Consider the following 13,299-nt stretch of genomic DNA (forward strand, 5'->3'; position numbering starts at 1 on the left):
CGACATAAACTTCAATCTCTTTATGCATCATATCATGAAACAAAGTCACCATAGCTCGTTGATAGGTTGCTCCAGCATTCTTCAATCCAAAGGGCATCACTTTATAACAAAATGTTCCCCATGATGTAATGAATGTAGTTTTCTCCATATCTTCAGGAGCCAGCCTTATTTGATTATATCCTGAAAATCCATCCATGAACGAAAAGAAAGCATGTCGGGCAGTGTTATCCACTAGAACATCTATATGTGGCAATGGAAAGTCATCTTTGGGACTAGCTCTGTTAAGGTCTCTATAGTCAACACACATTCGAACTTTTCCATCTTTCTTTGGGACAGGAACTATATTGGCAACCCATTGAGGGTACATTGCCACTGCAAGGAATCCAACATCAAATTGTTTCTTTACTTCTTCTTTTATCTTTAAAGAGACCTCTGGCTTCATGCGCCTCAATTTTTGCTTAACTGGTGTGCATTCTGGGTTCAATGGCAAGTGATGCTCAACTATGCTAGAATCCAACCCAGGCATGTCTTGGTATGACCACGCGAAGACATCAGCATACTCAAATAACAACTTTAGCAACTTATTTCTTTCTTCCCCTTTTATAGCAACTCCTATTTTTATTTCTTTTTTATCATTTTCATTTCCCAGATTGATTACTTCAAGTTCCTCTTCATGGGGTTGGATCACCCGATCCTCTTGTTCTATCAACCTTTCTATTTCTGGTGGAGTGCTCAGGTCATTGTCATCTTCTTCAGCCTCATTAATGGGGTGATCAAAATCGTGACATGGGATATTAGCGTTATTATTTTTGGCATGGTTATTATTGAATCTGCAATTTAGGGTTGATGAAAGAAAATGAAGGTTGGAGCAATAAATGAGAGAAAAGAAAGATTAAAGGATAGAGAGAACATATGACAAAAAGATCAAAATGCATTTCATTCATATGATATACTGAAAGACAACATGCAAGCCCATTAACAAAAAGTCATACTAAAATCACGGGAATAATTGTAGAGTTTGTGTGACAATTACTTTGAAATTGAATTAAGAGTCACAGGAAATTCAATGATCTTCCAATTATGGAGCTCTTCACATGGATCACACGGACACACAAAGTTGGCGTGATTATCATCATTATCTTCCTTAATCATAGCCACTTGGTCTGCGTGCACCACCCCTCCACTTTGAAAGCTTTGATAAAGATGACAAATGGGAATCCTCTGAACTTTAGGCTCTCGATTCTCTAGACGAGCCAACCTTTTCTCTCTATTTTCTTCTGCCATTCTTCTTTTATCGGGTTGAGTAGGTTTGTACCCTAACCCCCATCGACCCTTGTTTTCTGGCAATTCTATTAATTTCGTGACTCCTTCCAAGCATGTTCCCAACCCAAGTCCTGGCTGATACCCTCCATTCATCATGACCTTTGCAACCATCATGGATGCACTTGATGGTTGTGGACTTCCCATTGGAGATTCAACATAAGCAGTACTAATTATTTCCAATGACTGAAACGAAGTTTCCAAAGCCTCCTCAGCTGCTTCAATATAACGGGTGGGAGCAGGACAACTCACCAACATGTCTTCCTCACCCGAGACAATCACTAGCTTGTCCTCCACAATAAATTTCAGCTTCTGATGTAAAGAAGAGGGAACAACCCCAGCTGAATGGATCCATGGTCTTCCCAATAAACAACTGTATGCAGGTTTAATATCCATGACTTGAAAAGTTATGTTGAAGGTGAATGGGCCAATTTGGACAGGGATTTCGATCTCCCCCATAACTTCCCTTCGTGATCCATCAAAGGCCCTCACAATCATAGAACTGGGTTTCATATGTGTCCCATCACAAGACAATCGATCCAGTGTTGACTTGGGCATCACATTTAATGAGGACCCATTATCGATAAGCACTCTAGCCAAAATGTGATTTGCGCATTTCACAGAGATGTGTAAAGCCTTGTTATGTCCCCTTCCTTCAGCTGGGACTTCATCATCTGTGAAAGTGAGGTGGTTATTGGCTGTAATGTTACCAACAATGCCGCCAAATGTGTCTAATGTGATGTCATTGGACACATGAGCTTCATTCAAGATCTTCATCAATAATTTTCTATGACTTTCAGAATTCATCAGCACTGATAACAAAGATACCCTTGCAGGAGTATGATTTAATTGATCAATGAGCTTGTACTCACTTTGTCGAATAAACTTAAGAAATTCTGAGACTTCTTCATCCGACACTTCCTTTTTCTTTTTCCCCATGACTTTTTCATCATCTCTCCTCTTAACACTTGAAACCTCTTCATTGATAATTGTATTTTCCTTTTGCTTATGGTTTTTTGTCAAGCCTTCTACTCTTAACTCTTCTGGAGTATAGACTCTACCACTACGGGTCATTCCACCTACTCCTGCGATATTTGTTACGTTGGTTTCTGTAGTGTCAATTCCTTCTTTTTGTTGGGCATTCACATATTCACTTTCTACCTTCATTTCGTAACACCATGGAACCGCCTTAGTGTCCTTGTAATGGAAAGGAGCTGGAATTTGCACAACAAGTGGCTTAAGGGTACTAGGTGTTGACGCGAAAGTGTTTTTTGTGAAAGTGATTACCAGTGGTTTTGGAGTAGTCATGCTGGACTTTTCGTTTGATTGAATCATCAATACATCCTCTTTTGTACGCACCTGGCTCACCTGAACAAAGTTTGAGTTAATCATGCCTTGTAATATTTCCTTGAATTTGCCACATTCCTCAATAGAATGTGTGGTTGTAGGGTGGAAATCGCATACTCCTACTTTGCGAGACTCTCCCTTAATCATCCCATATTTGCACAATTCTGAAAAAATGAATCTCATGGGGGTTCGGATCTTCTCTACTTCTGTCACTTGTGGAGTACATTCTTCTTTGATAGCATTAACCGATGAAGTCCCATGACCTGGAAGTGGATTATTTCTTACATTCGGCTCGCTTTCCTTAAAGCTTAATAATCCTGCATCTATCAAGTCTTGTACCTTGTGTTTCAAACCCCAACATTTCTCAGTTGAATGGCCTATTGCCCCAGCATGATATTCACATTTGGCATTTGAATCAAAACCTCTTGGATATGGAGGTTGGACAGGCTTTATAGGAAGAGGCTCAACTAGAGCATTTTGAACCAGATGTGGTAGCAGTTCAGTGTAGGTCATAGGGATCGGAGCTAGAGTCCTTGGTTGATTATTTCCCCTTCTTTGAGCATTATTCACCATGGGAGGCGAAATTGCCGATTGATTTTCTTGGGGTACTTGAAATTGTGGTGGCGCTGTAGGTGGCCGATAAGGCATTCTAGATGGATAAGGTTGCGGGTATGGTGGCAAAGAAACTGCTGCAATTTGTGGGTTATACATATATTGGGGTCTATAATTGGGTATGAAAGAAATAGGATTGTAGTTAGGTCTGACTGGTGTTGTCATCACTGCATTTGTTTCACCTCCTTTCCTCTTATTTGTGGTTTCTAAGGGTTTCTTGATGGTTGTGGATCCTGTTGTCATGTGTGCAATCTTCCCATTTCTAACTCTCATCTCAACCCTATCTCCAATGATGACCAAATCTGAAAAGTTTGATGATACATTTCCAATCATCCTGTCATAAAAGGGGGATTGGAGTGTATCAATGAACATCGTGACCATCTCTTTTTCCAATAATGGAGGTTGTACCTGAGCAGCTACCCCTCTCCATCGTTGGGCATATTCCTTGAAGGTCTCATTCTCTTTCTTTATCATATTTTGTAACTGTGTGCGATCTGGGGCCATGTCCATATTATACTTGTACTGTTTCAAGAAAGCCTCTGCCAAGTCTTTCCATGTGCGTACTCTTCCTCGCTCCAGGCTCATGTACCAACTTAATGCTGCTCCAATAAGGCTTTCTTGGAAGAAGTGAATCAACAATTTGTCATCATGAGCACAGGAGGCCATCTTTCGACAATACATAGTGAGATGATTCCTTGGGCATGTATCTCCCTTGTATTTATCAAGTTCTGGAACTTTAAACTTGGGAGGAATTATAACATCAGGAACCAGACACAAGTCCACAGCATTGAAACCATAATTGTCGAATCCCTCTATGCCTTTAATCTATCTTCCAACGATTGAAGCTTATCATCATGGGAAATATCTTCCGAATGACGATGGTGTACAATAACAGTTGGTGCAGGAACTAATCCCTGGTTATTAGGAGGCCTTTCGCCATGACTTACATTAGGTGGTGCATGAGCAATTGAGTGGGTTGGAATTTGTGGGTCATTAGCTTCAAGGGTTAGGTTTTGGGTTTGTGTTTGATGTGATGGGTTTAAGGTGGAGGTAGATGGATTACCCTCAGGAATATTAGCCATAGGTGGCGTGTATCCCGGAGGTAAACCATATGGAGGTAATGGAACTTGGCCTTGAAGGTTTGAAGTGGAAACATGATGGTCATTTTCTGAGGTCGTTAGGATGACAGGTGGTGTGTACCTTTGAACATTCGGGTTGGGTTGCGTGCGTGGAGTAAACCCAGGAGGGTAATCAGGTGACTCATGAGGCTGTTTAGACGACTCTCCATTTGCCCCTTTTTTGGATTCCATTGACTGCAACAAGTCCAAAATTTTTCCCATTTGTTCTTTCAACTGATTTACATCTCCTCTCAGCTCCTCATGCTGTTGCTCCAAGTCATCTACCATCCCTTCCATGATTTTGGTCTTTGTACGTGTCCCGTAAGGGTGTCGAAGGGATGCTTTCTTTGCCTCAATAATTGATTTCTTTTATAAAACTGTATAAGAAAATTTAATGAGTATGTAATGATATGAAAATGTGACTATGCATCATGTATGTGAAAATGTTAAATTGTTGGAGAGACATAAATCACATGAATCACGTGGATCATCTTTCTTTAATTGTTTCTTAGATCGTCACGTTCTAGATACTAGGTCATGGAATCAGTGGATCTTTGTGATCATTATCAATTAAACTTTTCCTTTAGAATGTCACATTCTAAGTACTAAGCGTAATATGAAACGAGTAGCTTTTGCATGAACATCCTCTCTTAGCTGGCAAATTTTATTAATAACAATAGTATAATACATCATGATAACTTAAATTATTCACCGCTAACAACCATCTCTCTCATTTTTGCTATCATATCTCTACAGTATTCAAGGAAGTCATAAATTTCTTTGGGAGTGGAATGTGGGATTGCCATTCCCTCAGCTCGTTGTAGTAGGTGAGAAGTGTCATGGAGCATGTTTTTAACTTGCTGAACTCGATCCACAAGATTATATGCCCAAATTCTTTGATTTTCTTCATGTATTCCGATGACGTCCCTTAATTGCCTTATTTCTTCCTGTAGGCCCATAACCTGATGATTTTTCTCTCCCAATGTGGCTTGATAGTCCATATTCAGATTGAAATTTAGTCTTTTTTCATCTTGAACTCTACTTTCATACTCAGCCACTACCCTTTTGAGTTGTTCTTTCAAATCCTCCAGTTGTTTTTGTGCTGCTTTTTCAGCTTTTTTGGATGTTTCCCAAGCCTCTCTCCATCGTTCACCATCAACCCTAGCTTGATCACGTTCATTTCTTCGCATCTTTAATTCTGTGGAAGCGGCCTCTAAACAACTGCGGGTATTCAACTTACTTTCTTCTTCAATTCTCGCTCGCTTATTGGCTAGTTCAACACATTGTCTTACTTGGGAAATTTCTCTTTGCATTGCTTGATACTCTTGGCGGGCCTGTATTAACTCCCTCTTCATATCTTCTTTTTCTTTCTCAGATTTAGCCAACTCTTTTTTAAGTTTTTCGACCTCTTCTTGACTCATGGGTTCTTGAATTGGCATTTCTTTAATAACTGGAATAGGACCTTGGAATGGTAATTTAACATGTTGGACTCTCTCATTGAGCCACTGCTGATAACTCAACTCCACATTACAATTTCTTTTTCCCAATTCCCTCCCTTTTTTAATCACTTTATCCCAAGACTGTCTAATCTTGTTAAGCAAATCCAACTCCTTAGTCATATCATAGACCATGAAAGGAGTGATCGAATCTTCAACCGGTGGGCTCCTAATCGGATAACCGAGTTGTCTCAACGCAAGAGAGGGATTGTAGTTTACACATCCTTTTATACCCATGAGTGGTACGTTTGGGAAATCTCCACATTGACAAATCACTTTATCGATGTTTTGTTCTCGCAAGTACCAAGAAATGGTCTTTTCGCTAAGATTAGCTATGCTGTAAGCCCATTCACTCTTATTTTTAATCTCAATCTGACTTCCTCTCTTGAACATGTAGGATGTGAACCACGAGTATAGTATTGGTATACAACACAAAATTGTCCCACCCTTTTTTTCATGACGCAAGGTAAGAGAATGATATGTATCTGCAAGAATGGCTGGTACAGGACTTCTTTTCTCATGTTTGAAAGCTAAGAAGACATCAATTGCAGCAAAGTCAATAAAGTTTTCAATGTTTGGGAATAAGACAATCCCATAAATAATGAGGGCGAGCACATCCATGAAAGCACCCCATCTCTCATTCTCTGCTAAGCTTAGCGCATATCGCTCAAGGTTAGTTCGCGAGAAACCTTCAATTCCCCCTTTCGTCTCTTTCTTGCTTGCTAGTTCTCTAACATTAGTCCCTAAGGAGATGGCAACTTTGGCTAATGAAGGATAATGTCCCATGTACATATACGGCTTTTTATTTCCTAAGCCAATACCTAGTATTTGTTCGAATTCCTCAAGTAATGGTGCCAGTTGAAAATCTTGAAAAAGGAAGGATCTCAAGGGAGGATCATAAAATTGGGCTAGGGCAGTGACAGCTCCCTCTTGTACGTCTACTTCCAATAGGTTAAGGATTTTTCCATATCGAACAACAAAAGTTCGTCGCTGACCGCCTTTTAACATGTTACTGAGAGTTCTCAAACTGCTCAAGTTAGTTTGTCTGACCTTTAACTTTAAAGTTTTCCTTAAACCTGATTCCATGACTTCTCGAAAGGTGTTCACAGCGACTTAAGTCTTTATGACTCTCCAACAACCTAGAAATGAATGCAGCATGCTATCAATGAAGTTATCTATTTTATTTTATGGGATTCTTTTTGAAATGCATGATAGGATGTAAGAGTTTATTTTTTAAAATTTTCACGAAATGAAATGCATGATACTTGTTATGAAGTGAAAAAAAAAAATCTTTTTTTTTTTTATGTTTTATGTAATTTGAAAATAGAGGTAGAATATTGCTCCTGTGATACTTAACAAGGGCATTCCTAAGTTGAAAGCTCTATAGACCCCTAATATGTGTTCCTCTCAAAAGGGTGGGACTATGGTTCTAAAACAGGTTCCTAGAGCCAATAACCCTTCTCAGGATATTAATCACAATAATAGGTAAACTATTAGAGATGATAATACCCTAGAAAGGATCAAACTCTAGGTGAGGCCTTCATAATAACCAAACAAGATGTTCATCAAGAAGGTTACTACTACTCAACCTCTTACTTATCATAAGTTGCACTCAAGTCCGGGCATAGGACCCCACTCATAAACGTGTGTGAAATTGTGTAAGTGAAGTGTGTGAAAGGAGCAGTCCTACACTATCCAATCTACAAAACACAACACAAATGATATAGAAAATAAAATTCTTCTACCCTAAAGTTCAAATTACACAACACATATTTAAAATTAATGCAAATAAAATAAACAACAAATAAGAGACATAAACCAAAGATAACAACAATAATAAAAATAAAACAAAAGTGAGAAAATCATTTTTAAAAATTATTAATTAGTTTAACTAATTATTATAGGCTCGACTCTCAAACAGTCCCCAGTGGAGTCGCCATCTGTAGCAACCTCGGTCGCGACGGGACGGCGAAAAATAAATTGAAAAAGAGGAGTCGCCACCAATGTTATTTTTTACGGAAAAACATTGGAAAAACCATAAAATAGAAAACAGTCTACGAAAACCTCGACAAGATTTAATTCTTGCTCCTACGTATCTTCATGTGCAATGAAGAATCAGAGTTACGTAGTTCTTTGTAGAAAATATTTGTGTGTTGATATTTTTTAATTAAATTTTATTTTTGTTAAATATAAGATTCTTGAACTGTCTCAGCTCATTCATCTTAAAAAAATAAAATTGACCAAGGTGTACACCAAAGTCAATTCAATAAAATTATAATTATAATTATTGCTAGAGATGTTATGATGTTAAAAAATTTCTTGGTTGAACATTTTTGTTTTTGGAGAAAAAATTTAAAGATAAGCTGTCACAACTTGTACTTTAAATTCTAAGGTTAAAAAGATGTCACATCTAATTAACCATTCCTCCGATAAAATTTTTGATACAAATACTTCGAATATTTTATATTGAATGTTGTGGTAATATTTTTTTGATATAAATTATATTTTAAAAATTTAAATAAGAAGAGCTTTAAGGTGACAAATTGTCACAACTTGCACCTTTAAGCTTTAGAATCAAGAGAATGTCACATTCAAATAATTTCTTTTAAAATATGTTTATTATACATTGATTAAATTACAAATGTTAGCTTTCATTTTCACCAAGTGTTTTATTCTAAAAGATTTAGAACTTTCAAACTGTAACGGCTTGTGTTCTAAGAATTTAAGATCAAAAAGATATTATGTCAAATTAATCATATTTGAAATTTCGAATATTAACCATTCTATTATTAATCACTAAAGATATTTAAATTTTAATAGTTCATCCTATAATAATATATAATTAATATTGTTATAATAATAGGAAGAATAAAATATAAACAATGCGCTTATTTTAACAAACTTCATTTATATAGATTTCATATATGCAAGCTCAAACGGTGATTTCACGCAAGTTCATCCTCAGGGGGTTAAACCTTTACGTAATGCAATAGAGCTAAGATATAAGGGGTCACATAAAATAGCAAACTGCGTGTTTAAAGCTATTGATGTTAAAAAGAAAAAAACGAAAATTCATGACACATATACATGGTGAATGTAGTGTAGGAAATAAATAGTGAAAGCACACTAAAGTATGTCAAATCATGCTGTAAGAAAAGTTGATAATGGTAGGAAAAAAACAAAAGCCAATAACACATCTTTATACAATGTGAACGTAGTACCAGGGGTTGCAAAACCATTGAAATGTATCACATCATACTCACAAAGTTTTTAAAATAGCTGCTTGCTTACAGATTTGATGTGAATCCTGCCTGTAAGAAGGTGCACTGTGCAAGAGATGATTTTCTCAAAGGTGTTTCCCAGGCTGCACCTCATTGACGGTCTCCCCCTTGTTTAGACATTTCCTTCTCCTTTTATGGCTCTTCCCCTTTCGCTTTTGGCAACTGCCCTTTTGTTTTTTTTCATTTTTTTCCTCTCTTTTATCAATTGTTTATAAGCACCGAAAATTTTTTCAAAGCTTCCGTGAAGTCTCCAACTGCTCCCTTTGATCTGTCTCCTTTTTTTTTTTGCTACCAGCTTGCTAAGTTTGAAATTCTAAGAATTGTTTTACCGCATGGGGTCCCAAAACCAAGACTTTCTTACTAGTACCAAGACTTTGGCTTCATCTATTTGGCATTTTCTGAGTTTTTTTATTTAAAAATAAAAAAAAATAAAAAAATAAAAAATAAAATTGGTGTTTACAAATGAGATAGCATGTATCTTCCATATGAATTAATCATTTTTTATGAGATTAAGTGCATCTTAATTTTATGTGAGACAGATTTGATCGAACCATACATTTTTTTTTCATATATTATTAGGAATTATAACAATAACAAGAATGTTTGAATTTAAGATTTTATGCATATTATTTTAACCTTTATTATAAATTAGGTGGATTCTAATAATTTTTTATTGAACCATATAACTAGTGCTACTTAATTATAATCATCAAAGTATTTAATATAGTTGCCTACTCATGAGTTGAAATTGTAACTACTAATTATCTTTAACACTTCTGATTACAAGTTTTAATAAGTTATTTTGTTTTGATTCCCGATAAAAGAATCTTAGCTTTGTACCTTTTATATAGAGAGTAGTTAGGAGTTCAACGTATGTATATTTTTTTGAGGGGATCAACGTATGTATATAGAATAACATCTCTTAGGTAAGATTAATTCTTTAAATGAATTAATCTTTATTTTTTTATAATTATATTATAAGTGTGAATTATTCATAACTTTATTGATATCTAATTTGTATCGTTATCTTTAATAAATTCTTCTCTTTAATTACAATTTTTTTTAATATGTAATACTCAAATTCAAGACTTTGTTTATGAAAATTGAATTCAATTTCATTTAAACTAACAACTTGCTAGTGAATAATATTTTGATATATTAATCTCTAACTCTTTGCTGAAAATATTATATGTTCCTACTTCATCTCTATTGACATAGTAATTTCACTACATCCAAAATATTATTTGTTGTAGAAATTTGGTAAAACTTTACGATTTTATCTTAAAAAAATATTTTAATAAATTAAGAGATGAGAGTGCTTATAAATTATTTTTGGTCTCAACTTCTAAATAAATTAAAGAAAAAAAAAAGAGGAGGAAAAGAGAAAGAGAGAATATTGAGGGGAAAAACACACACACACCATCATAAACATATACAACCTCGTAGACGATAATGATCATATAAGTAAAGTGGGGATGAAAACATGGGATTATGTTGACGGGGTTTGATTTTGTATGCGTGTGTTGTATCGTAACAAATAAGAAACGAAGACAAAAGGAAGTGGAAAGAGATGCAGGGAATATATGGTATCTACTGTAGATTTGTGGCACATGCAAACCCTTAACAGGTTGCATTACTCCATATATGGGATTCTTAAATGCTGTATGTATATTAAGAGAAGCCAAGCAAAAGCTCCCCACCACCACAAGTTTCAAATCCACACAATCTCATATTATATCAGATTCTGATTTTTTTTAATTATTTCATTCAGACATAAATAAATAGTATTACACACACGGGGACCTGTGCCCTTCTCATTATGGCCAAGGCAAAAAGTTAAGCATTGAGTGTTAAGATTAAGGGTGTGTTTGATTTATATATATTTTCAAAAACTGTTTTTAGCTAGCTTTTTAAATGCAATTAATAGGTTGTTCATTGAATTAAAAAAAAAAAAAAAAGACAATTTGGCTGAGATTTTTCATGTGTTTGTGTTTTTTTTAAAATACATGTTTTAGAGGTAATTTTCAAATTAAACTTACTCTCTTGGGTAAAAATCAAAAAAAGATTTTAGACAACAGTGAGAAGAAGTCAAAAAAGTGAGAAGAAAACCAAGGAGCTCTTAAATTTTTAGGATTTAAATTATCATCTCTTTAATTGTTACGAGTGCCAAATTTTGAGAAGCAGTGGCATAATAAAGATAATCATATACGTTCAAATTAAATCCATATATATTATATACAATAGGACATTTTTTATATTTTAAATATTTAATTAAAGTTGGATAATTTTGTTGGATGAAATTTTTTTAAATAAATAAAACATATTATAATCAGAATATTAAATTTTAATTAAAAGATATTCATAAATATTAGGTTTACTTAACTATCAATTTTAAAAGCAATTATTCATAAGAATTACACAGAATTAATATAAATATGTTAAATGGATGTGGTGAAATAAATTCATAGTTACATTAATTATTCAGATTGACAATCATGTATAAGTCTTGCACTGAAATTGGTGTAAAAAAAAAATCACGTGAAATTATTCTAAAATTAACTTTGGCTACATACCTGTGATTGTAAATGACAAAAATAATTAAATATGTGAAAAGAGTCTTTATTTGATATTTGGATAAAAGTCAATTAATATGGGTTTTTTTTAATCTTGTGTATTTAATAAATATAAAGTTAAAGGACATTATATAAGAATTTACACTCTTAAATATTTTTTAATTTAAAAAATTAAATATTTTTAAATATAACAAATATTTTATTTTCAATAAAAATATTTTATTTAGTTACCTATACACTTAATGTATAAGATAAAAAAATGTTAATAAAATTTATCCATGATAGAAGAGAAAAACAGTTGAATTTTATTTATAAGAAGAGTTTAAAGACCATATTATAAAACTTCATGTAAAAACATAATATGAAACATCCATTCAAAGTAATTAATAATTATGTTTTCTTTTATTAATGATGTTATAATTATTAATACTTTTATATTTTATCTTAACATTTATATTTATTTGTAGATAAATTATTTTATTTGTATAAATATGTTTTTATCTTAAATTCTATTAGTTTTTTGTAATAATATTTCTCCACTAAATTAAAAATATATGATTTAACATATTTTATAATTTTAATTTTTTTGTATAAAACACGAATGATATATTATAAATGAATCAGAGGAAGATGAATCGTTAACGAATAATTAATATCCTTTTCTCATTTTCGTTGAAACCTGAAACAGCAGTATTTTATATATTAATCATGTGATTATTGGATTTCACTATCATTCTTCATTTCAATGAATAGGCTGGGTTTAGTCACGAAGCCAATGATTTCTCGATAAAAGTCGCTAGAAACTAGGAATCTGTCAACTTTTAAGATTTCTCATTTTGTTTTTAATAAATATATTATCCACTAAATCATGCATGTGTAAAATTGCACGCTTCTTTAATTTGTCTGAATCAATTTTATACACCAAACCATACCGAGTTTGCTGTCACAAGGTATCGTAGATTTTCTTTTCAACTTTAATCTGTATGTCCATTTAATAACAAGAGAAAGTTTTGTGAATATAAAAGAAGGACAATTAAAATATTGTCTCTTTTTAATTTTGGAAGTTTTATTTCTAAGATGAGTGTATGTATATAAAAGCTAAAAATAATTTAATTAAAGGGTGTCAGTCCCTCAGCCCTTGCAGTATAATTAAATTGCATGATTGATCTGTGTCCAGATAAAAACTTGTGGATACCTTATAATTCTAGATATCTTTACTTAAGATGCTTAACAAATATATATTTTGATGTACATGTAATCCATATTTTGCTTTGGCAGAAGATTTTCTCAGAATATAATAAAACTATAAGAAGCCTCTATGAACAGAATGCACAAATATAATATATATAATATAATTGGCACAACTGGAGTGGGACCTTGGAAACTACAAGGAATGGTCCTGACCCACATGTGGAGAGGAAACTGCAAAGTTCAACACTTGGCTTAGATATGAATCTCTTATTATTAAAAATAATGTTTATAAAGTGTCACTGATTACTTGGAAATGTGGCAGCATTAACGCAATAGGCCCTCCATGTCTCACAAAACCAAC

General features: G+C 33.9%; 1 protein-coding gene across 1 annotated transcript; it reads right to left on the reverse strand.

Moving 5' to 3' along the window:
* Window positions 1–1,029: 1,029 nt before the first annotated feature.
* On the reverse strand, window positions 1,030–3,945 carry LOC145953973 (uncharacterized). Its single transcript, XM_083067705.1, has one exon. It carries the CDS (start codon window positions 3,943–3,945, stop codon window positions 1,030–1,032), a length of 2,916 nt encoding a protein of 971 aa, XP_082923831.1.
* Window positions 3,946–13,299: the final 9,354 nt, after the last annotated feature.

Source organism: Cajanus cajan, chromosome 1, assembly GCF_000230855.2.
Source record: "Cajanus cajan strain Asha chromosome 1, NIPB_CcT2T_4, whole genome shotgun sequence".
In the NCBI taxonomy this organism is placed as follows: Eukaryota; Viridiplantae; Streptophyta; class Magnoliopsida; order Fabales; family Fabaceae; genus Cajanus; species Cajanus cajan.

What these genes read in the sequence shown, in the direction of transcription:
- LOC145953973 (XM_083067705.1), bottom strand. Translation starts at nt 3,945, where the DNA reads ATGGCCTCCTGTGCTCATGATGACAAATTGTTGATTCACTTCTTCCAA.